The 25,607-nt window shown below is 43.8% G+C and overlaps 1 protein-coding gene across 3 annotated transcripts in view; it reads right to left on the bottom strand.

Annotated features, from left to right (window-relative positions):
• The window catches only part of LOC101155382 (E3 ubiquitin-protein ligase RNF31), a 30,492-nt gene extending 4,975 nt beyond the window's left edge, over positions 1 to 25,517 (bottom strand). The window contains exons 1-23 of one of the 3 annotated variants that reach the window (XM_023964925.1): positions 23,511 to 23,930; positions 23,360 to 23,435; positions 19,510 to 19,708; positions 18,950 to 19,096; positions 17,972 to 18,127; positions 17,776 to 17,832; positions 17,001 to 17,199; positions 16,686 to 16,854; positions 16,218 to 16,342; positions 15,719 to 15,891; positions 14,957 to 15,190; positions 14,699 to 14,884; positions 14,480 to 14,620; positions 14,206 to 14,391; positions 13,362 to 13,568; positions 13,118 to 13,291; positions 12,935 to 13,033; positions 11,654 to 11,743; positions 9,416 to 9,530; positions 7,110 to 7,222; positions 5,936 to 6,046; positions 5,455 to 5,503; positions 2,978 to 3,074 (exon numbers count right to left, since the gene is read on the bottom strand). In XM_023964925.1, the coding sequence (XP_023820693.1) occupies positions 2,978 to 3,074; positions 5,455 to 5,503; positions 5,936 to 6,046; positions 7,110 to 7,222; positions 9,416 to 9,530; positions 11,654 to 11,743; positions 12,935 to 13,033; positions 13,118 to 13,291; positions 13,362 to 13,568; positions 14,206 to 14,391; positions 14,480 to 14,620; positions 14,699 to 14,884; positions 14,957 to 15,190; positions 15,719 to 15,891; positions 16,218 to 16,342; positions 16,686 to 16,854; positions 17,001 to 17,199; positions 17,776 to 17,832; positions 17,972 to 18,127; positions 18,950 to 19,096; positions 19,510 to 19,707 (3,026 nt within the window). In that variant the 5' untranslated portion in view covers position 19,708; positions 23,360 to 23,435; positions 23,511 to 23,930. Of the gene's footprint in view, positions 1 to 2,977; positions 3,075 to 5,454; positions 5,504 to 5,935; positions 6,047 to 7,109; positions 7,223 to 9,415; positions 9,531 to 11,653; positions 11,744 to 12,934; positions 13,034 to 13,117; positions 13,292 to 13,361; positions 13,569 to 14,205; positions 14,392 to 14,479; positions 14,621 to 14,698; positions 14,885 to 14,956; positions 15,191 to 15,718; positions 15,892 to 16,217; positions 16,343 to 16,685; positions 16,855 to 17,000; positions 17,200 to 17,775; positions 17,833 to 17,971; positions 18,128 to 18,949; positions 19,097 to 19,509; positions 19,709 to 23,359; positions 23,931 to 23,957 lie in introns of those variants that run through there. The other 2 variants (XM_020710743.2, XM_020710744.2) reach the window with 2 other exon arrangements.
• Positions 25,518 to 25,607: the final 90 nt, after the last annotated feature.

Raw genomic sequence — 25,607 nt, 5'->3', positions numbered from 1 at the left:
ACCTGGTGTTGGGAACCACACGCTGGTCTCTGGAGCGGAGGGTTAAGGCGGCTGTTTCTGACCCCGCCACTGTACCAGCTGGCTGTCCTGACGGATGCCTGTTTGTTCCTCCTTCTCTGCGCACCTTGGTCCTAAAGTGGGGGCACTCCTCCAGACTGGCTTGTCATCCCGGAGTGACCAGGACCGGCTTTCTTGTGGCCCAACGTTTTTGGTGGCCCTCTATGTCCTCCGACATTAGGGCTTTTGTGGCGGCTTGTCCTGTTTGTGCCAATGTCAAGATCCCAAGGACCCCCGCCTGCTGGTTTACTCCACCCTCTACCTGTGCCGTCTAGACCTTGGTCCCACGTAGCCATGGACTTTGTCACCGGTCTACCCAACTCCAGAGGTAAAACAGTCATACTCACCCTCATTGACCGTTTCTCCAAACTAGTGCATGCCATACCTCTGAGGAAACTCCCATCAGCAAAGGAACTAGCGGTACTAGTTTCCCAGCATTTGTTCCGCCTGCACGGTCTTCCTCAGAACATCACCTCAGACCGTGGGCCTCAATTCGTTGCTGCCTTCTGGAGGGAGTTTTGCTGCCTCCTCGGGATCAAGGTCAGTCTGAGTTCTGGTTTCCATCCTCAGACTAACGGCCAGGTAGAGCGGTACAACCAGGATTTGGAGACAACACTTCGAGCCTTGTGCAACAAGAACCCCAGAACCTGGTCGTCTCAGCTCCCATGGGCTGAGTATTCCCACAACTCCCTAATCAACACTTCCGGATACTCCCCATTCCAAGCTGCCTATGGTTATCAACCTCCTTTGTTTCCCCACCAGGAACAATTGGCTGCCTCTTCTGGTCCCGCTGCCTTTTTGAGACGCTGTCGTCGCACCTGGAGCAGGTACAGGCTGAAGCTGCTGCAGAACCAGGAGCGGTTCACGGCTGTAGCCAATCGTCGGAGGTCCGCAGCCCCGGAGTACAAGGTGGGGGACAGAGTATGGCTCTCCTCAGCCAATGTTCCTTTTGAAGGGAGGGTCCAGAAAGCTGCAACCCCGTTACATCGGTCCCTACACCATCTCCAAGGTCATCAATCCTGTGTCTGTGGAGCTGGAACTGCCTCGCTCCCTGAGGATCCACCCGGTGTTCCACGTTAGCAAGATTAAGCCTGCCAGGGACTCTTCCCTACAGCCTGCTCCAGCTTCTCCTCCTGGCCCTCGTATCGTGGATGGTGATCCAGTTTATACGGTCAAGTCCCTCCTCGCTTCCAGACGGGTGGGTCGGGGCCTGCAGTACTTGGTCGATTGGGAGGGGTATGGACCGGCGGATCGTCAGTGGATCCCTGGCCGTTACATCGTTGATCCGTCCCTCATCTCTCGCTTCCATCGTGACTACCCTGATCAGCCTCGCCCTCGTCCGTCTGGTAGCCGGTCTTAGCGGGGGGGGTTATGTTATGTGTAGGCCTGACTCCTGCTCAGCTGTCCTGCATCTCTGTTGATTTTCTGTCTGCCTATTTAAGGTGTGTTTGTTTCTGTGCTCAGTGTCGGAGCGTATTCTGTTCTTGGGCCTTCAAGCTTGTGTTTCCCTCTGGCATTAAAGCCCTTCTTTTGGAATTCCATCTGGTTTGAGTTGTTCCTGCCTGCGTCTGGGTTTCCTCCTCTACCTGACCGTAACAAAAAGGGAAAACTTAAAGTTGAGTTAAAGTCTCATCAATAGTCACACCTGAATGTGTGAAATTTGCCTTTCGCCTTCGAACCAACCCTTGAGGGGCGCAGTGAGATGCATTCACAGCTGCACCCAGGGACCCTTTGGTGGTTGAACCCCCCCCCAATCAAACCCTTTATGTTGATCGTCAAGCTGGGAGGCAATAAGTCCTATTTATCTGAGTGTTTGCTGTAGATTTGCAGCCTGTAAATTAACTTGTCAGTGAGCTTTGGCATCATTTCAGTTACTTCAAACCATTTTGCATCAAAGCTTTAAGCTCCTTTCCTGTTTGCACGTTTGCTATTTTTAGATCCTAAAAGAAAGAATGAATCATTAAGAATAACAGAGGAAGGTTGAACCCTTTTAAAAACTTGGTGCTATTGGAGAACTAATCATCATACTTTCAACTGAATGATTCAAACAGTTCAGCTGGCATTAGGCTCTTTCTCTTGTACTTCTTCTAAAAATATTTCTTGTTTTTCTCTAGCTTAGTAGTAATACATTGAGTAAATAATTCAGAATCAAGAATTTATCGTGATAAATACAGAATCAACGGCCTTTTTGGCACCGTCAGGAACACAGGACTCAAAAAAGTGGATTGTAGTAGACAGGCCCCCTCGTCCCTCCTGTCCTTCTCCGTCAAGTCTGCTTCTTTCTGGGCCCATTGTCACTCAGGAGCTCAGGTGGAAGCAAACATCTCAGCAGACAATGAAGAGGCTACAGCTCTCTGACGATGATGGTGAGCCTACTACTCAGTCTATCATTAAATCCTCATCAACAGTCTGGGTTGCTGCTGCCAGATGAGGCTCAGCTGGAAAAACTGAACCTTAAGGAAAAAAAAGACCATAGTTTTTTTTTTTAAAGTCCTATTTTTAAGACCATTTTTGTTTCTTGCAGATTATTTTGTTTATTTAAAGAAAAAAAATTCAAGTTGTAATCAATTTTGAAATAGTTCTATAGTGGGCCTGTTTTTGCAGTCACTTCTCAAATTCACAATATTTAACTGAATCCAGGACCCACCAACAGCCTGCGTCACATTGGACCCCTCCTACCCAAAACACAAGCACTTTATGAGTCTTCTCAGGTAAAAAGTTTAACTCGAAGCATGACAGATGTTATTTCTATTCGCAAAGTTATGGTTCATGCACTTTGAATTCATTTTGTTTTCTTCTGACAATCACAGCAGACACCAAAACACATGTCCTAAATGTGGTGACAGTACAGCCTTTCTGGTATTTCTGCAAAAGACTTCAGCGCGACACGGTTCACGTTACAAGTGAGTGGATGTCATACTCGCAAAGGGCAGCGTGTCCGCTTTGAGTCTGAGCTCCACAGGCAGCGTCCGACTGCTGTCCCCCCTCATCCTTCTGCTCTATCACTCCACAAAGACCTGGAAAACAAAAACCAACAGCTCACACATCAACATTAGAGGCTAGCTTTGCAGCACAGAGGCTCCAACATGGTCCAGCTGCTGAACAAACAGACAAATTCTCTGCCATAATCTGCAGAATTGAAAGATTTATTTAAAGGCAAGGCAAGTTTATTTGTATAGCACAATTCATACACAAAGTAATTCAAGGTGCTTCACAAAACAGAAAAATGCATTAAAATCACAATACATCATAGAAATAATCAACATAAAATTTACTTTAAAAAATAATAAAGCAGGACATGACCTCTGATTTAAATTCAAAAAGTGTGGGGTACCTTCTTCGGCTATAGAACAGTGGATGGCCTTTGCTGGAACCAGAGAGCAGACCTGGAGCTCTCAGCGTCTCTCCTCCACTGGGACGAACGAGCTAATTTTTTTAAATAGCAAATTTAAATTTTGTGATTCCAGAGGCAACCGTCTGTTCTTGAAATCGCCCAATTAACAAAATTATTGTAGAAAAGTTCCAGCATAGTTTGACTTAAGAAACACATTTAAAATACGTCAAATCATTTTGAACTATTTTGAATTTGCATTCTAAACATAGAACCAAAAACGTATTTTTTTTAATAGTGGTTGATTTGCAGGGATACTACCTTGTTCCAACATTTTCCTGACAGCACACAGAGAAAGATTTTACCAGGAGAAGGACAGTTCTGCTCTGTGATGGCTGCCTATGCTGCCACCCCATCAGGGCAGTAACCTCCTGCACCACACCCTACATATATCCGTTCACTTTTTTGCATATAGATTTCTTTTTTCAAACATAACACAAACACACGTTTGAACATAAAGTTTCAGTTTACTTTATTATAACTTTTTTCAATAATTTGCTGTTATGCTTTGAGTTACCAGTGCTGAGGGAACCATTGTTGCTGCTGCTCCCATCTGCTGCTGGAACCATCAAGTCAGGCCTGACACAACAATGCATGCCAGTCAGCAGAGGCCTTACATTCAGCAGGCAGCTAATTGGACTAAACCATCGCCCAGGGGACAAGAAATTCTTTTGTGTTGCTTTACTTTAGTCTCTGTTTTGATTTTCTGTATTTTCATTCATTTGTGTATGTTTTTTACCACAGGATGGACATTAGTTTGGTTTGTTTGCTGTATTTGTCTTAGTCTTTTTAAGTTTCCCCTTGTGTGTCCAGTTGGTCTGATCAGCCGCTCTATATGTTCCCTTGTGTGTGTCTGCTCAGTTGTCCTCTGTTAAATTTAAAGCTTGAGTTAATTTTGTCACTTTGACCTCTTTCAAGGGCCCATTTTTGCCCATTTACATGTTTTGAAAAATAAATATGAAAATTTTTGATAAGATTGTTTGCTGTCCTTGTCTTATACTGCTCAGTCCACCACATGCTCAAAGAACCTTTTGGCAATTTCTAAGAGACTGCAATCCCAGAATCATCCCATTTGAATGAAATGCAACACTTAAAACATGTTTTCAACCATGACAGTCTTTTTTCCTTTCAAGGACAACTGTAAATCTCTTCAAGGTCAACACAAGTCTTAAAAGCACACATTTTTTAACGGAAGGCCCTGAAACTCTGGACAATACTTTTCCATCATACCGCGTTTCCGCCATGTCGAACCAGGAAGAGGCCTCATGGCAGACAGGAGACTCGGTGTCCCCTTGAAGAATTAGTAAATAACTGGGGAGCATGGGGGGGGGGGGGGGGGGGGGGGGGTTATTATTTCTTGGCTCTGAATTCTGGAGTGATGCCATGAGTGGGAATGCTAAGGAACTTGAACTCCTCACAGAATGTGATGGTGGGATAAGCAGCAGGTGTGTGCCTGGTGGCTCCTATTAGAGCACCAGGCCTGGAACCAAAAAAGAGCAGGAGCTCCAGAACGGGGGAGAAGACACCCGGATGGAGATAACCCGTGCCACATCAGGGGAGGAGTGATGCACCTCCCGAATCTGTGTGGCATTAGGATTACAAGGTGTGCGGATATGGCGCCGGGACACAGAACCCTGGAAGGGGGAACGAGCTGGATTGACAGGGGGGTGTAGTCACGATGCATTTACTTTGAATTCCACGTTGTTGTCTGTTTTATGGTTTTTAGTACATTTTTTTTTAAGTTAATTTCCCTTTTATTGTGGTTTTTACTCAGGCATCTAAATTGACCAAGAATTCCTCATGTTGGACAGAGCTTCAGACTCCAATTCAGGAAGATTGAAAGGCTCTGTGTCAAAGCGCTAAACTGTTCTCCTGGTCAATCTATGCCCTGCTCCCAGCTGATCAGATTAGTTGTAGTGGCAGAAATAATTCGCCTCTTTGTCACAGCCACACAGTCTGCACACAAAGACAATGCTAAAATTGAGAGAGAGAGACTCTTTACCCACCTGTCTGTGTCCCTGGAGGAGGTTCGGTGTTGAAGTCCACTCCATTATTCTTTACATTGTTTGGGAATGGAAAACAGATAATGAATCATCCCAATAAGTCTCAGGTGGCCCACACAACACAACCCTGACTAAATGAAGTAGAACCCATAAAGCAGTTACAGCACAACACTGGCAATTTTCTGAATTAGATGATACCTGAATCAGATTATTGATTCTGTTATTTAAGGCAATTAGGGCGTTGAAAGCTGGAAAACAACCAGCAAAGCAGCTGCTAAAGGCTGCTTCCTGCTGGAAACCTCTGCTATAGGACCCTGCAAGATTCTTCTAATTAAACTGATGTTTGTCCCAAAATCATTCCCTTTCTTTGTCTATTTGTCGCTGATGTTACGCTTTGTGTTGTTTGCTCTGTTGTATCTTTGTTAAGAAGCATGGGTAGTCTGGAATCTGATCCGTCTGATCAGATGTGTGTTAGCGTGTGTACCTGCAGTAAAGCCTGCAGTCTAGCAGGCTCCCAGTCTCTCAAATAGAAGAGGCAGTCCCTAGGATGGTGAGCATGGAGGCCGGACACACTGCATCCGTCCACTGCACAAGTCTGTCATGAAGACGAGAACAAGTCACTTCTAGAAATCTCTGGAGCTCCTTCATACATGTCAGAAGACGCTCACATCCTGGACCCTTTCGGGGTCACAGGGCTGCTGGGGCCTATCCCGGGCACTCATGGTCAAAGGCAGGGGACATCCTGGACAGGTCGCCAGTCTGTCACAGGGCCACAACAACACACCCACATTCATTCCTAGAGACAACTTAGAGGACCCAATGAAGCTATGAAGCATGTTTTTGGAACGGTGGGAGGAAGGCGGAGATAACCCACGCAAGCAGAGGGAGAACATGCAAACTCCACACAGAAAGGTCCCCCATTGATGTTCGGGGCCTTCTTGCTGTGAGGCAAGAGCACTAACCACTGCGCCACCGTGCTGCCAAAAAACCTTAAAAAAGCTTGCATAAGAGCATGTTTGGGCAGGTGACCCAACAACTGAATTAAAATGATGAGAGGAGGATAAAAAATGGACATAAAGGAGTTATGACTGGACTGGATGAAGGTGGACGGATGGTTAGAGAAGGGGAGAGGATTTGAAAACTAAGGGTAACTAAAGGCAGCATTGAAGATGTGGATGACAGTTATAAGCAAACAGTAATCATGGAAGAAGCAGACTGCTGAATATCTTCAACAGTGAGATATATTCTGAGAAAAGAAATATTTAGGCAAGGAAGGAACAGCTGCACTCAGACACCATGCTAGGATCATAATCTGGCCAAAATAGAAGAGTGAAGCCTAGGAAGCTCCTTGTAGTGCAGGCCGGGTTCCAGCACTCGAAAGTTTTACACAAAGTCAGAATGAAACAACGTCTGATAGCTGGTAGAGATGGAGGATTTAAAGCAGAATCCAGGTGCCAGCGGTACATAGATGCTTACGAGACAGCACAGTACATTACAAGGGGATGGCATTGGCACTGACGAAAGAACCATCTGAGGTTCAGTGCAGACTTACAAAAAGGATGTAGTGATGACATAACACTCCAGGAAATGTGAACTTAAAAAGTTTGAGGAGCTGATAGAAAACCTGCATTGGGGTCTGAAGAGCATGATGGTCTTACCGTGTGGAAGGGGTTGTTACACCCGCTGCAGAACTGATAGCGACACTGGGAGCAGCAGAAATGCATACAGCCTCCTTTAGACAGTGCGTACTGAAAACGACAGTTTGGACAAGCTGGAGGGAAAGAAGGGAGGACGAGGAGGAAGGATGGTCAGAGGGAGGCGGAGAAAACAAAGAAAAGGCAAGTCAATGTTGGGGAAGGGTAACCCTTATGTTGTGTACCAAGAAGCTATCTGTGTCTGATTGGGATTTATTTGCAGATTGTAAAATCTTTTTTAGCAGCTACAGCTCTGGGTTACTGCAGGGAAAACTTTGTTATAACAAAACACAAACAGCAGCTTTGACGCTAAAGGCCATGTCACACAGCCTCTACGTCCATTTTGTGTCTTTTCCATGTATGAAACGTCGGTCTTTCCTGATTCATGTGTGATATATGTCATTCATAAGTGTGTCTTGCGTTTGTCGATCATCGATGTGTGCAGATGTACGTTGAGGGTTTCGGCCGGCGGGTCTCTACCAGAATTCGGTTTAAGCTGTTCAAAATTTTTGGTCGGTTGAGAATTACGCAGTTTACGTGCGTATTTAACATACAGTACAGACCAAAAGTTTGAATGAGAAGGTGTGTCCAAACTCTTGGTCTGTACTGTAGTTTAAACTCAATTATCACTTAAATCTTGCACAATTGTGCAGGATTTTTAAAGGATGCATACGGAAATTTGTGTCTTTCCACGACCGTTCCACGCATGTCTAACGAATGTATAACTTTCATATCGCGTATCCGGCGCACATATCAAGTCAGACATAATTGACGCTGAAAATTTGACTTTTACGTTGATTTACGTGTTCTTTGCATGGTTTATTTGAACGTCTTTGTGGTTTTAACGTGGTTCATTGGTGAGACATTGTTGAAAACTTCACATAAAGATCACACCTTTTCTATTTTTCCCCACATATGTTTATTCACATATGACCAATTTTCATCAATGCAGTATGCACAAAATGTATGTCGTGGCTGTGTGAAACGGCCTTAAAGCAAAAGCCTATTGACAGACAAATGTTTTTTACCCCAACAAGAGTAATGAACACAAAAAAAAGATAGACCGCAAACAGTTAACTATTAGAAAACTAAAACTATCCGTTTGAATACAACAAGGCAAATGATTTAAAAAATGGGTACGATAGAGTGAGACAGAGCTTTATAGGAACTTGGAGATAACAACTGAGCATGACATAGATGAAAATATTCGAAAAGAATTTATGATGAATACAAGAGATTATAAAGCTTCCAACGTTTGTGTTCTGCTGTTCTAGTAAATGCACTTTTAGAGTCCTTTTCACAATGCATTTACAAACTGATGGGAGGGTGGGGCAGCTCTGTTCTCTGTTCCTCAACCCAACCTTTGAAAGGCTAAAGCTTCAGTGTTTTGCCCAAGGATACTTTGACAGCTGTGTCATGTTTAGTTCTCGTATTCACCTCTGTCATGTCTAATTTTGTCATTTTTGGCTTGATTGTGTTCAGTTAAGTTGTCTTTGACATGTCAGAGCTGTCAAAGTGTCCTGGGGCAAGACACTAAAGCATGAGTTTCCTCATTTAGGTTAGGGTTAGCAGCTTAGCCGCTCCCTAATCACAGTTGCTCCTTTGTGCAGGTAGATGAGAAAGAGGGACAGACCTTTATAGGATGAACAGAAATAGACATAAAGAAAATAAATGTATTAAACAGACTGAGTAAAAAAAAGACAATTTCGAACATTATCATGTAACATTATGAGAAGAACTGGACAGCAATTAACCAAACAGTGAACAAAGCAGACTTTTGACAGTATTTTACTTTGAGCTTATTGTGAAACGTGTTTTTTCTTGTTTATTGGGGGATTCATGAACAGGTAAACCTTTAAGGTTTGTGTTAGTAGAGTCGCGTTTTGGCTAAAATGGTTGTTCCTTCATTTATTTTGAAGAACTGACAGAGATAAAGGTTCATCCGCCAAGGCGTGAGAATATATCTTTAACAATTTCTGACCTTAAGTAATGAATGTTACCAACATGAATGCAACTATTACTAACAAATTAAATACAAACAAAGTCCAGGCATTTTCTGTCACTACTTAATGTCTAACGCTGGAAAAAGAAAAACCTTTCACAGACACTTTAATGATTAGAATGAACATGGAAAACACCAGACACTTTGTCTGTGAACCAAGTAAAAGAAGAAAGACAGGAAATCTGTAAACTGTTGATCAGGTTTTCAAAGACAGACAGTTCACAATGAAGGCTTGTGTGTGTGTGTGTGTGTGTGTTTGTGTGCTCACTGATGCCGTTGTCTCGCAGGTATCCCGCCAGGCCCTGCCTCTGGTATTCCGGATCATTTTCCCTCTTCCATGTCTGGTACTGCTCACAGGACAGTCCTTCATGCTGAGGCTCCCACTGCACACACACACACACACAAACAAACCACACACACACCATATATTTACACACACACACACATACATACATTCCAACAGTTGTTGCCCTGTTGGCTTCTTACGCCGGTCTGTCTGCGGTGTGTCTCCCATGCATTGTGTGGAGAGTCCGTCTCATGACTGTCACTTTGTTAAATTGTCTCCGCTGCCCCCCCCAGGTCCCGGAGGAGGACTTATTTCTGCTACCCCTGTGTCATCAACATCCAGACTTAGGCAATCAGACCACATGCCCTCTTCTTCCTCACCGAATCCTTGTAAAATGCATATTTTGTGCAATAAATGATGTTTTTGTACTGCCAAAATTAAAGTTTTGTTGTCCGTGGCGAAAATGGACATCAGTGTCATTCGCGGTGCTAACATGCCGAATTGCATGGGCATGTTACCTTAAATTTTTATTTGAATAATTTTTATTTCTGAAAGTACCGCAGAAGTTTTATTTTGAATCCGGACCCATTTTCTGTTTCGTCTGCTGTTTGCCGCGAAATTGATCTCAACGAACTGGAAATAGAGTAGACCTCCTGCATAACGCTTGCGTTGCGGAGGGACGGACGTCAGACGCAGACATGACGGAGGCGACGTAAACGTTCTGATTGATTATTGAACATTCTATTTCCATGTCAACACAACGGAGACACACTGCAGACTTTAGATTCCCCTGCTCTACCTGCTGCTCATCATTTGGATAGGGTGTGTTTCTCCAACAAGAAGCAGCAGAGACAGGCTTATTACAAAACAACCAGGACATTGGCCTTTGAGGACTGTAGTTTGACACCTGTGGCTTCCAACCTGTCCGTAGTTTGACCCTCAGGTCTGAAGGCGGCAAACATCTACCTAAAAGTAAAGAAACTAACCTGGAAAAACAGAAAAAAGGTTGAACTAAACTACAGATATAGTATAACTTCAAATCTTTAGATGGCTGAGCATGGTTTCGTAGACACAGAACTTCCTAAAAGTCCCTCTTAACACAGGACCTGAGGGATCTTGCATGGACATTAGGGTGGTCCTTCCAGAGGGCTACATTTTCAAATTGATATATTTTCAGCTCCAACCCCTGAAATTTGTTGGAATAGCTGAAAAAAACTCTCCTTGTAAATCTTTTTCCAATTCCAACAACATTTACCCCTCCCTCAATGAGACTGGTATGGTGCCTCAGCAGAAGACTAAGGAGAACTAAGCTGGGTGCCAATAGATGGGCTTAGCAGTCTCAAAGAGAACACTAACAAATATTTGGGACAGAGACTGTAGATTGTATATGGTATATGAATATCGCCTTTTTTAAGAATTTTTTTTTTTCACATAGAACAAAGAGGAATACAAGCATACTCAGTTATATAATGGATGTTTTGAATGTTTACAATTTTCATCATCGTTGATATTTGTTATTTTTCATACATTTAAAATTGTAGATTAAATTGTTTGAGATCAGTTCTGATGTTAAAACTTTCATTCTGATTCTAATTTTCATTTTTATGTTGTTTTTATTCCTTGACAACGCGCGCCCATAGGGGCTGAAGGGGAAAACTTCAAGGTCAATGAGGGAGGGGTAAATATTGTCCAATTGAGACAAAAATTCACAAGGAGAGTTTTCTCAGCTAACCCAACCAACTTCATGGGTTTGAGCTTAGAATTTCCAACTTCCACTTTTAAGGACCACCCCAATGTTGATGCAGAAACCTCAGCACACTCCTTGAGCTTTTGGTGGAGCTGAGGAGCACCTATATCCCACCATACCGGAACTTTTCACATTCACATTACATTGCTGTCTTGAAGCTGAGTCATCGCCTTTGGACTTGAAGTCTTCTTTCTTTAAGTCCAGATGCCATCATTCAACTTCAAGATAACCTCACTTGGATGATTGAGAGTTTTAACCAACATGACATCATCGTAAGCTTCTGAAGGTCTCGTTTTCTGCCATGGGGTAGGTCAACGATGGATTCTTTCAGATCAATTAAAAAAAAGCTTAATCGTTGGGTTTACAGTGCATTTCTAGTTGAACTTTTTATTGTGAAACAAATGCAGGGGATATTTCCAGTGTTTTCTGTCAGGAGCTGAGAAGAATACATTGCAGAGAAACAGGACACTTACTGGCTTCTTACACTGAGCACAGAAACTGTTTCGACACTGGAAGCAGGTGACTTTCAGCTGATCTCCATCGTAGATGAAGCCATAAGAGCACTGAAAGGAGAAAAAACACAGAATCAATTCTCAACTCAGATCTCAGAAGAGGCTGATGTTTTTATTCTACCTTGATGGAATCAACCCGGACGAATGAGACTCTACACAGACACACTTTTCCCTGGGAATATTTCTCAGAATTCTACCTTTGATTTGTAATATTTTGACGTTTTTATGATAAAATAAAGTGCTTGAATTGAAACAACATCCGGTTGCCCATTTCCTGGCGTACCATGGAAATGGGTTTTTCTTGTTTGCAAAAACTAAAATACTCTTGAACTGAAAAAACTGCAATTAATTAATAAATAAATGTGAAAAAAGTGAACAGCATTTTTCTTGGATTTCTCCCTGCCCCTACATCAAGGCAGAACCCGAATTCCTCCCCTACCCCTACGGCTCCTCACTATTGTTAAAATTGAATGGGTATTTGGAGCTTTAGTGGTGTCCAAACTCCTTTTTCTTTTTGGGGAGGAGCCTTATTGACTTAGGGCTGGCTATTCCTCCGCCGGGAGGGTGGTCCGCGTTGCGCTGTGGTGCAGAGGACAAACTCATAGCTTCACGTGGATGTGGTCTGAAGCACAAACGTTTACATTTAATTGTAAGGAATGAATTTTTAAAGTTGTGTATTTTCGGAGTGATGGCAGCTCCGTGCTAACGTAGCTGACCGACTGCTGTTCATGAGTGGTAGTATATATGGAGTGGTAGTAACGTCTGGATTTAAAGACACTATTTTTTTCCATATCTCTCCATTTGGAGGGATAAATGTGGGGGTAGGGAGAAACCGGAGGGGTGGGGAAGAAATCTGGATTCGGCCAAAGAGTCTGGGTTTCATCTAGATGTTACAAAATTCACACAAAACTATGATCACCCCTCTGCACGTTTCCATCCCTGCAGTCTGCGCCATCTTCCTTGTCCCTTCACTACCTTGTTCTCCCCTCCATCACTGCATTTTGACCCTGATCTAAAATCGGAATTACGTGACACACAAATCACAGTGTAACTGCAAAGTGGCTCTGCAAAGGTGAGGCTGTCCCTCAGACAGGAAGAAAGCTAAAAAAAAATTGATCTGCAGGCCGACACAGAGAGGACTATCAGAAGACATTTTCAGTCCAAACGAATGAAACCAGAAAGACGATGCTCGAATGTTTTGGCTCACTCAGGTGTAAAGACACTCAGGTGACTGAGACTCACATGACAGCACCACAGGAACTTGGGGTCTTTGATCAGAGCCTGCTCCGTCAGCTTCTTGTGGAACAGCTCGTACACTTCGGGCTCCAGACACTCTCGAAGCTGAGATTCAGAGCAGGAAGCTGAGCAGCTTAAATAGGAGGTCCCTCACCCCACTCCTATAAACAATGGCCGTTAGCTTCCTACCTGGATGTCCAGGGTGGAGAAGTAGCTGTTGAGGTGTTCGGGATCATTGATGTCAGGCTCCCAGCAGACAGGACACACCATGTCTCTGATGTGTTTGTCTCTCACAGCAATGGTGAAGTGCTGCTGGAAACAATCGCAGCACACGGAGCACTGGCAGGACGTCAGAGACTGCATCTGCGAGGAGGTTCGGGATGTCAGCGGGGATCCAGCACAGTTCGGCCTCAGAGGGACACGACCTCTGTACCTTACTGTGGGGGAAGACGGACAGGCAGATGGGGCACTCTTTGGCCAGAACCCTCCTGATGAATTCCCTGTCGTGGGACTCCCTGACAGCCTGCACCACGTCTTCCAGGGAATACGGGGCGCTGTGCTCCAGGAGCAGGGACAGAGCCAGCTCACAGCGCCCCCAGCTGGGAAGATCGTAAACTGCGAGCAGCCTGCGACAAACCCGCTGAAAGAGAAGAGGAGAGCAGTCTTACATGTAGACGAGGATGCCAGTCTGCTGAATCCTTACTCTGCAGAGATGACCTATTCCTGCAGAACTTTTCTCCTACTTGTCCTTTTATACTTCAGTGTATTAATACTAAAGGAATTCCTGCAGTAATCTGAGCATCCGAAAAAACAGACCACCCAGTTCTCACCACCCATGGTTATGTTGGTACATTGTCATTTCCTGACATCTTTTGATACAGGTGTTCAGCTTCAGCAGCAAATCTCATGAATGCAGACGTCTGACCTCCTAACGTGGGTTTGAGCATCCAGTGGATGGCCAATTTAGCAGCAGACCTAATGTCATGAAATTCCCCTGCTGCTGTGTCAGGTAAAAACGTGTACAAGTAGCATTTTGAACTGCTGAGAGAGCAAGTCCATGTTTTATGTTATTGCAGATTTAAGGGTTTATGGTACAACGTCCTGCTTTCAGCGCCAGACCTCCAAACAGGAGCTGGAGTCAAAAACACGGAGCACAGAAGTTGGAGTACCATGCTTCAAACTCAGCTTGTCTCCTCTTTCAGCGACAGTTGGACATCCTTGTTCTGGAATTCTGACAGGTAAGTGGGACCATAACGTCAGAGGTCAGCAGCTCTCACCTGTTTGTCAGGGTGGTGTATGTCAACAGGGGGGTCAGGCTTGTCGCTCCAAATGCGCATGTGGAAGGCCTCCAGGAGGGGCCTCTGCAGCAGCGCCAGAGCCCCCCTGAGCTCGCCACCACTCTGCCTCAGCGCCTCATGACAGCGAGCGTCGTCCCTGAAGCCAAGCACTTGTAGCTCTTCCACCTGGGAGGGGGCACAGGAAGCCAGAGGCATCTCATAACAATGACACAAATCACCTACTGTCCAACTGTACAATGAGAGCACGTGTCACCTTAGCAAGTCTGTCCCTGAGAGCTTGTTTAGCGGCTTTCTCTGTGTCGCCCCCTGCTGTCAGCCAGGCCTGCTTGGCTTCGGCTCTAGACAGCTGGACCAGAGGGGTGGGAGGTTTCCCCCCGGGAGGAGTTTCACATGGCTGCAGAACAAGATAAAACTGATGGCACGGGTATCCGAAAGAACGGAGAATATCTGCTGATGATGGGAGCACACTGACAGCATCCTCCTTGCAGATCCGCTCAGACGTGGACTGTGAGGATGAAGTTGCTACCAGCATCCGGATCTGATCCAAAAGCAGGGGGAGCTCCATCTTTAGCCACTTACTGGAGAGGTTGCAGCTTTCTTCAGAGACCTTCATGCTTGTGTACACCTCTTCTGGACTCAGGCCTCTCTTTTCTCCATCCTGCCAAACACAAGAACACACATTAGTTGAGGTTAAGGCCTCATGTGGAAACAGTCTAGGAAGCTGACTTGCCCTTATCAGGTGTATCAGCTTCTCGCCCTCCTCTTTCATCCTTTTTTGCCTCCAAGAATCAGCATCTTCTGAGGCCGGCTTTTTGGGTTTGATTGGCAGGGCGGGAACTCGTCTGACGGGTGAGGGGGGGCGGAGCTTCACTGGTAGGGGTGGGGGCTCTGGACGATTGAGGTCACACATCTCACACATTGTGGCGGGAGAGTAGTTGAGATATGTGCAGAACTGACACACCCACTGAGACACAGAAACACCGGTCATTAACCAAAGTCTGCCTCTGTCACACATTTGTCTGAGTGCACGCATATATTATGGGATGTCTTCCAGGAAAATTGATGTCACGTTCATGTGTTGAATCCCCTTCTAGTAGCAAATTTATAGAAAACAGAGACAGCAGATGTTTTTTGTTCTCAAAAGGCCACTGGAGGCTGGTTGCAAACAGAAGCAGTGTCCTATTTACTTCCATTAGAAATCAAATTTGACCCTAAATATAACCCCTGTCCGGCCTATTCTTTAAGATCAAATTTGTGCATTACAGGGGGAGCCTTTCCTTGGTTAGCTAGGGTCACGGAGGACTTAAAAACACAAAATTGACTTTGGCGCCACCCAATCACCTATTTTTGGAGTTTTGAGTTGGGTGGAGTAAACTCCTCCCACATGGCTGAACCACGTCAGGTTTAATTCTTACAATTCATAATCCTAAGGGTGATGTTGGATCAGACTAGTGCACATAGGTCTATGATCACCGCAGTGCCTGTTACTGACCTGGCTGTCAGGGTCACCGGGCATGCCCAAAACAGGTGCTGGAGGTCTGGGAGGGGTGACAGGTGGATGTGATGGAGTTACCAGAGGGCGCGTGGCCAAACGAGGTCTTTCACACACCTCACACAGTACGCTGCTGCCGGCATTCATCACCGTGCAGCTCTTACACTGCCATTCTGAAGGACAGGGACAGATTCATTTTAAAATGAATACGAGCAAACAGCTGCAACAAAAACGTCACCAAAAATACAAAACTCTACAATTCCGTGGTTGGGATTAGAAAAGAGCACCATTACGGTTTTGGCTTTCTGATGCTTACACTTCTGAGATAAGTTTTTGATGTGAAACAAAAGCTGAAAGCAGTGATGGAGCTCAAATCACAAACAAAGAACGCAGTGAAAATCACACAGCCTCTCAGGAAAGAACGAACACAGCCACCAGGTCACTAGGTTTCCAAAAACTCAGACTAAAAAGAGAAAAAGACCTAAAGAATATCACAAACCACTGAGAGTTGCAGGCTGATTCTCATCTTTGTTCAGTCCCAGGCGAGGGTGTTCACAGTCCTCACACAGCACACACCGATCCGAATTCACCTTGGAACAATGAGTGCAGCACCAGGTGGAAGAACTGAAAGAGGAGACACAATCCAGTTCATCCTTAACCAAGCAACTGCATTATTTCCAAGCCTTTTTCATCCTCAATACAATCCAACAGCACGTCCTTTCAGTGTACAACGCACTTATTCAATCAGAGGAACAGAAGAAGCGCAGTGCAGAGATGCAGGTGTCTCCTGCTTGGAGGCCATGAGTCTCATAATGGCCACAAAGAGACTCAAAGATGCTGAACAAAAAAAAGGCAGTCTTCATAGGTTGGTTGTAAATGAAAGCTAATGAGTACAGAACAATGCTGCTCAATGCAAAACAATCCCACAAGGAAAATGGAGACCAGAGATCATATGGATGCTCCTGACCTCTGACTGGTCCTCGCTTTGGAAGAGGACCATGATGAGATGACGGTTCGGCGGTGGCTGGCCCTCTCAGGGGAAGAATGATGGACCCTGTCACATTCGGAGCAGAGGCCCTGCAGGCAGGTGAGGCAGTGGGCGGAGATCCGGAAAATTCCACAAATGCTGCAGTTCTCTGAAATACAGAATAACGTGAGCATACCAGTCAGAAAGAATCATATAAAAGATCAAATCTTCATCCCATGTATGCATGAGAGGGTTTCCTCAGGTTGTGGACTACATACACTACGACTACTACAGTTCACGACTACATTTCCTCACCAGGATGTTTGCTCGAGGTGGAGGAAAAGATCTCCAAAGCCTTGAGACTCTGGTGCTTGATGGACAGAGACTGTGGCTGGCTGCTCTTCCTGGAGGAGCAATGCTGGAGGGGAAACGCCAGAGACTTGGTCTGACTGGCTGGATGGCATGTTGCTCGGGGGGAGTTGTAGAGCACTGCATCAGTGTTAAGACCAATGTCCTAGAACGAGAACAATTAGGTTTGTAAAGCAGCCCACACCACGTCACAAGACCACACAAAAGACAAGTTTGAATATCGAAAAACAGATGAATTTACTGTCCTTGTGTCAAACAAAACATCTACAGCTGCAGTCACCACATGAACTATCTGCTGTAAGGAAAGTACACACAATGCTGCTTTTATTTTAAAATAAACTAGTCTTTAATGATGGAAAACTGCCCTTTTCTGTAGACAACAACAATCTACGTTTGAGGGATTGCCTCTACAATGCTTCAACTCTTGTTGCGGAACTCAAGTGCCATGCAGTCTTGGGTTAGGCCTGGACAACCCAAAAACTCACAGCACCCGTCCGGGTCAACCCCCGGTACGGGTGCATGCAACCAAGACATTTGTGTTCCTTATGAAGAACCATCAGTTTTTAGCGGGCTTTTCTCCAAAGCTCTTCACCACAGAGGCCAAAATCTGCAAAAGCCTTGGGGGTCATTCAATGAACCTGAAATCAATGCTGTTCTGCAGTCATTTTTAAATCCATCATGGCCATGAAAACAGTGATTTTGGTGCTGCAGGGGTGCTTACCTTGTGTCTCAGTGTGGGAATTATTCTCTCATAAAACTCAGGGTGGGGGTGAGTCTCCTTAAATGAAAAGAAAAAGAATTGAACACAGTTTTTTTGCAAAAACAGTCCAAATCTTTATTTCAAATAAAATGTTTTATTCTTTGAAAGTCAACTAAACGGATTAAAAGAAATGTGATTACATAGAAAAACTTCACACCTTTATGAGCATTTCCAGTTCCATCCTGAGGCTCATGACTTCAAGTGTTACTGCGGCAACCTTACCCACATCAGGATCTGTGACGTCACTGGGGAAGCTGAGCCCGTCTGGCTGCTGATTGGTGTAACCATAGAGACAGAGCACTGCTCGGCCTCCCTGGAACCAGACCGAGATGCAAAATCACCAAGTCATTTGCTTGCTAGAAAAACTCAAGACTGCACAGCTGAGAAAACCTTTGTGATCAGCTACTTCTTGGCATTTTCGTGGACAGCCTCACATTCCATTAGAATCTGACAATCAATCAAATTGATCAAAGGTTGTTGTACAACAGAAAATCCCCACACACAGTACAAGGGCAGAGTGTCATGGTTTGCCCGTTGTATTTGGTTGGCTGTGAGTTTTCTGGGATACCGGTTTCTTCTTGGTTTCTCCATGAAGCTGGCTGGAATCAACTCTTTGTTTTCGTTCCTAAAGTAGATTCCTTTCAGTTCTCACTGTTAGAGCGTCTCATGTGTTTTCGCTTCAGATGTCTCAAGCGTAAATCCTAAAGGCCTAGTAGTTGTTTATTTGTCAGTCCCTAGTTCTCTTTTCCACAACAGCTAGCATTTTTTAAACCTTCCACCAGTCTCTGCTGGTTCTATTCTTACTTTTGAAATGGACTGTAATGAAATGCTAAAAGAGTTTATCCAGATTGTATTCTTCTGAAATTCACTCAAACAATTCTCTATTCCCAACGAATAATAAACTATTGGGATTTTTAATATTTGTAATCGAAAAGATATAAATACAGACTGTTAGTTGTGATTCTAATAGTGATCATTGAGGAGCACTGTCATTGGACTTTAACTAAAACAAGACTATGGATTTGTGTTTGTGAAACGGTTGCATTTCCTCCTTTTAGGAGCCTGATCTTTTTTTTACATGTCTGCAGTTAAACTCCCACAAACTGGTATAAGTCATAAAATATTGTTTGCTAACCTGAATAGCATCAACAGTGGCCTTGAACACTGGGTTGTTGTGTTTGACCGTCCTCCAGTACTTTGGTCTGTTGGGGTTGGTCAAATTACAGCCATACTTTTCTAGAATGTTGAGTGCTGTAGAGAACCTCTGAAGGGATGCAAGGGTCTGCAGAAGAAGCATGAAATGGAAAATTCAAATGCCAGGTGTACAATGCTCCATAGGTACAAGGTAAACTAGAAGAATAAGAACAAGCTGTATGAGGACATGTGGAGTATTTTTAGAGACATTCTAAATCAGTATCTGTGATGTAAAACCTTATAAATCCATTTTTTTCCACAGGAAAAAAAACCTGTGCATATTACAGATCATACAACCCTCAATGTGATACCATCAACTAAGATACAGTTTCACTGATTGGTTCCAAATGTCCATTTGGGATTGATGCACAAGAAATAGTGCATCAGCAAAACCAGAAACTATTTGGGCAGTGTTGCATTATTCAAATAACCAACACTGCTGTAACTTACTCCAGCAGGTTGTGAAAGACATCAATTCTTAGATATTAATGAGATTCTTACCTCCTTCCTGTTGGTGCCAAAGCTGTTCTCCCTGACCATGTTTTCCGCGGCGATGTGCTGATATTTGGAGCAAGGCGGTAAGGGCAGGTTTGCCATCGCAATCACACCAGACCGCACATCCACCACTCTGCCCCCCGAATACAGACAGACCTCGGCCTGACCCCGCACATCCTGCAGCTGCTCTGACAGTGATGCCATCCTGCACAGACATAAACACGGGTCAACAACATGGTAACAGGTCAACAAGTTAATAAATGGTTTGGCAACAAGCCATGGTAATGTTGATGAACATTACCATAACCTTTACCCTATTTCCAATGTACTTTAGGCGGCAGTTTAGCTCAGGCAGGAGAGCAGGTCGTCCAACAACCGAAGGGTTGGCGGATAGTGGGATAAATAAAGTATCAATTATTTTTATCTCCCACCTATTGGATAAAGTAGTTGCCAAAACTACTCCATTCTAACTTAACTCACTCTTTGAGACATTTCAGTCTGGTTTCCGTCCCCGTAACAGCCCTGAAACTGGTCTCAACATAATCACTAATGACGTCCTCCTATCTGTGAACTCTGGCTCACTGTCTATTCTCATCGTCCTTGACCTCAGCGTGGCTTTCGGCACCATCCCCCACTCCATCCTCCTTCAGAGACTCTCATCCATTGGCATTGTCCACACTACCTTAGACTGGTTCATATTCTATGACTCCGGCCTCACACAGTGTGTTCAACTTCACTCCCTCTGGTCTCAGCCCTCCCTTGTGACTTTTGGTGTGCCCCCAAGGCAACCCCTCCTTTTCATCGTGTACCTCCTTTCTCTTGGAGAGACCTTCCGTAAATTCAATATTCAGTTCCATTGTTGTGCCGACGACACCCAACTATACCTAGCAACCAAATCCAACTTCACCCTTCCCCCCACAATCTATGGAAGCATTTCTGTTGCATAATTCAAAATAAAAGTCAAAACCAGAAATGTTTTTTCATTTTCTAAATGAAGCTGCATTTTTTGATTCAAAATTAATATGAAAAAGCAATCCACCAAAAGGCTTTTTCATGTTCTTCCTCAACACTGCTTATTCTGTCACTTAATTAAAATGACAAAGAAAGTGGTGTTTGACATTTAATTTTCGAAAAGTTCTCTGGTAAATGTGTAGCAAAATTCATTTAGAAATGTCTAATTTGATCATTAAAATGGATTAACAGAAATGCTTTTCCATTTTCACAATGTAACTGCATCAAATGACTCAAAATTAAAATGAAAAAGCAATTCTTCAAAATGCTTTTTCATTATATACTTAAAACCGCTCATTTTGTGTCATAATTAAAGTGAAAATCCAAAGAGGGGATTGCATTTGCGTTTTCACATCCACCCCGCAAAAAGTGTAGCATAAGTCAATACCAGTCAGCATTTCTAGGGGGGAGGCGGGGCGATGACGTCAGTGCTCACTCGGTGTGGCTAAATGCTCTGCGCAAGCCAAGCATGTCTGATCAGTGCAGCCGGACTCTTCGTGTTTGTGTGAAGGGAAGTGAAGGGTGCTTTGTAATGTACAACGCTCCGGAGGACGATTCAGACCTCAGTCCGTCTGACTGTGTCTCCCGTGGAAACAGAGTCTCTGAGCAGAAAAGTAGCTTTGAGGCGGCTTTTGAAGGCGGAATTGCCGCTTCGGGCAGTCCTGAGAAACCATGCAATCATGTGAATTTGTGTTTCCAATCTTGTCCAGACAAAATAAAGGCTGAAGTTTTTCCCACATATTTACAGCCAAGATGCACATTGTGGCATTATGCCCGCAGTACGAAGTTTAAATGCATCAGAAGCTAATTGTTGTTGTTGACACGTCTTAGCTGGATCCCAAACCCTTCTCCTGAATCTTATGTTTTTTTAAATTTTAATCGATACAATAATTATAAATCTGGTTTTAATTTTTTCCTCTCGGGTTAATGCGGGACAGCTTTCAGACTCAGAGAGAGAAATGGAAAACTGCTGCAGTGGCCGTCATCCCTGGAAGCTGAAGCAGAGACTCTCTGGGAGAATCTCTGGGATGAACTCAAACACGGAAACATGATTATGATGTAGAACTCTTTAAAACAAATAAACATGATCTCTCCACATTCTCAGTGTCTTCCATGCATTGTAAGTGAGATAGTGAGTGACAGAGACACCGCTCCATGTAGCGATCCGGCTAAAAACATTAGCTGGTAGCTCCTCCCACACTCGGCCTGGTGCGTTCACGGAGCTCCAGTACATAGAAGCTTCGCAGAACTCCAACAGCCACACAGTCAGGTGATATATTTTCATAAAAAAAATAAGAACTGCCAAACAGACCCTAAAACCATTACAATTTTGCCTACTCCCCTAAAGCCATTTTTACCTTCAAATTTAGAACCAAAACCGCCCAATCTGGCAACACTGCCGGGAGGGCAAAGTGCGCAGAAGAACAGTCAGCACTGACGTCATCGCCCCGCCTCCCCCCTGGAAATGCTGACTGGGATTGAATATTGCTACAGATTTTGCGGGGTGGATGTGAAAACGCAAATGCAATCAACTCTTTGCATTTTCACTTTAATTATGACACAGAATGAGCGGTTTTAAGTATAAAATGAAAAAGCATTTTGAAGAATTGCTTTTTCATTTTATTTTTGAGTCATTTGATGCAGTTACATTGTGAAAATGAAAAAGCATTTCTGTTAATCCATTTTAATTGTCAAATTAGACATTTCTAAATGAATTTTGCTACACATTTACCAGAGAACTTTTTGAAAATTAAATGTCAAATACCATTTTTTTATCATTTTAATTAAGTGACAGAATAAGCAGTGTTGAGGAAGAAAATGAAAAAGCCTTTTGGTGGATTGCTTTTTCATTTTAATTTTGAGTCAAAAAATGCAGCTTCATTTAGAAAATGAAAAAGCATTTCTGGTTTTGACTTTTATTTTGAATTATGCAACAGAAATGCTTCCATAACAATCTGTCTGTTTGAACCTAAATCCTGGTTCTCCTCCGATTCCTTCCACCTTAAAAGCAAAAAGACTGAGATTCTCCTCATCTGCACCAAATCTATCCTCTCCAAAGTCAACTGCTTTAAACTCTCCATCAACAACTCATCTGTCACTTCCACTTCCCATGTAAAGAGTCTGGACGTCATCCTGGACAGCTCCCTCTCTTTCCACGCCCACATCCATAACATCACCTGGAAACAGTAATCGTCTCCGCCCCTTCCTTACCCATTAGACTGCCTCCATCCTGGTCCACAGCCTCATCACCGGTCGTCTCATATCCTTCCTCTTTGGCCTCCCTCACAAGCTTCTCCATAAACTTCAACTGGTTCAATATCCAGCAGCCTCAGATTATACACCCCCCCCCCCCCCCCATATATACTTTCAAAGCCATCCGCAACCTCTCCCCTTTGTACCTCTCCAGTTTTGTCCACGTTGCAACACCCTCCCACGACCTAAGATCAGCGTCCTCTCCTCACCTGACTGTTCCCTCTGCCCGTCTCAGCACCATGGGGTCCAGAGCTGTCAGCTACTCTGGAACTCACTTCCACCTGACATTAGGATACAGACGACCTTAACAACAAAAATCTAAACCCAATTGTCCAAACAATGACACACATAGTTGCGTCACCATCACTTTCCTTTCTTAATCTGTTTATTGCTTTTAATTCTGTTTTCTTGTCTTTTGCAGTGTCCTTGAGTACTCTGACAGGTGCTTTTTAATATTATCATTACATAACTTTCTTAAGTATTAATATTATAAATGGTTCAGCAATAGAATAGACAGCTCAGCAACATGGTACCAGGCCAAAAAAGAAATAAAAAAGGAAGTAGGTTTTTCTATCTGTCTCCTCTTCTTTACCTTTTTCCGTTGCAGTTGTTTCATCTTTAGCCATAGTAAATAAATCTTCAGATAATTTTCTCTTGAGCCCTGTTTTCTATTTAGGAGAGGAGAGGGCAGCGTTATATAAGCAGGGTTCCAGTAGAATCAAATGTACAGCAGCCTAATGCACCTCCACTGATGTCCTGCAGAGAGCTGCAGATGATCCTTCATGGCCGTTTACAGATGAATGAAATATCCTGGTGGATATTTTCCAAAACCTTACACAAATATCCATAATAAATATGGAGTCAGTCCTTCCACGCGCTACTGTGACATCAGAAACCCTGCTTTGCAGGTGACAGCCTCCGTGTCTTTGTGGCGCACGCGCACAGGGCCCCTCCCCGCTGAAGCCAAGTGCACAGTCAGTGCAGCAACATTTTTTATGATCCTTGCATGTTCACGAAGACACGCACGCACACGTCAGAGCTCAATGCATCAATTAAACTCTGCTGATCGGACTGAGGAGCGTTCACGCGCTCTGTCCAAAACAATCACAGCAGCATCATTGGTTTGTGTGCAGCGCGCGCCGCATGATTTACTACTAGGTTGATGCGCGCGCCTCTGCCATTTTTCCTACCTGATTTACTCTGCTTTTTCACCAGCTCCTCCGCACGCACGCACGCAGACGCACGTGCGCTAAAGCTTCGTTCCGTCGGGTCGGACCCAGTGACGTCCCTCCAGGCTGTGATACACGAGGGCTACTGTAATCCGGGTGATGTCACTCCCAATCAGCTGATCCGTGGACTATAATCCTCGGTTCCGGTTCCGGTTTGGAGAGCTCAAAGGTGATCATCATCTCATCCTTCCATCGGATGACGTCATAACCGAACCACGGAGGAGTTCCGTTTCAGAATGTGCTATAAACAGAAACGTATCAATATATTTATGGTTTTTACTGAACCCAAACACTGTTTGATTTTTTTTTATATTGGATGTTTTCGGTTCTGGTTCTTTAAACAGCCAACACCTGTTTTTTGTTGGTTGATTGGAGACATTTCAACCTACTTTTTAATGTTCACTGACAGTTTAGTGGGTTTTGTTGTTGTTGTTGCTCTTAAAGTGACATAGAACACAATGTTGGCAACAGTAAAGAAAAGCTAAATGAGCCCTTTGTCATGGTTCTATATTTCACAATTTGCTTAGTCTAATAGAGAACATATCCACACATACTGCCAGGTAAAATTTTAGGCTACATCTACCAAACTTCAAGAGGCTTTTATTCTTTACTTTTCTGGTTTCACATTTTTTTGCGCTTAAATCTTGACTCAACTTGGCCAAAACAAACTATACTGTTGGAAATTGTGAATTGAACTAAATCTGAATGTAAAACACTCAGAAGTACTTTTGTCACTTTAGATTTTTATTTTCTCCTCCTGCAGGTGTAATAACAGCATACCTCTTGAATTGTTACGGCAGTCATGGAATGCATTTCAATAGGCAGCTATAGTGTGAGGTGTAAGGCAATTTCAAACAGCCGCCCTTGGATTTTTATTCCAAAAAACTCAGACATGCTGGACATCCGTCCATCACCTGCCTAGTCCTGTACCAGGATGCTGGAGTCTGTCCCAGCCACTCGTGGGACAGTTCATCAGTCTATTGCAGAGCCACTCTCACCAGAATGCGTTGGGTCTCTGGGTCAGTGTCACAGCTATGTTAGTAAGGCTTATTTATCCTTGTCTGCTCCATTTGAGGTAGCATGTTAACTAAATGTCCAAAAGTTTACTGGAGTCCTTCATGCTACAGGACACAAGACCTATGGTGACTATAAAACATTGTTCCAGTAAATTAAATTGCCCCCTGAAAATATAGTTGTTGTTTTTTTTGTTTGTTAATTTTTGCCTTGTTTCTCCAACAATGAGGAACGTGTCTCTCTAATCTGTCTGTTTGAGTCCAGAAATGAGCAGTAAGGTGGCTGCCTGTCCAGTTTCTGTTCTGTGTCCAATGTAATGAATATAGAGAAGACAAAAAAACATGTCTGTCCCTAAAGAGAAGGTCTAGCTCTAAAAAAAAATGTTTCCATATTTTAGGATCAACATTTGTGAGTAAAGACTGTTTCCTGATTTGCTGTTTGTTTTCAGATAGAATGCATCAGCTGGTAAAAGATTATACAACACTTGGCATCAGTGTTTTGTCCAGATATGCTTTTTTGTCCAGATAGTTTTACTCCTAAACAGCTTAAACAAAGTTTCCACACTTTTATTTAGCAAATCCTGGGTTTGATTAGTTT

Source organism: Oryzias latipes, chromosome 17 (genome assembly GCF_002234675.1).
Source record: "Oryzias latipes chromosome 17, ASM223467v1".
NCBI classification, from domain to species: domain Eukaryota; kingdom Metazoa; phylum Chordata; class Actinopteri; order Beloniformes; family Adrianichthyidae; genus Oryzias; species Oryzias latipes.
This window is presented reverse-complemented; position numbering and strand designations above follow the sequence as displayed.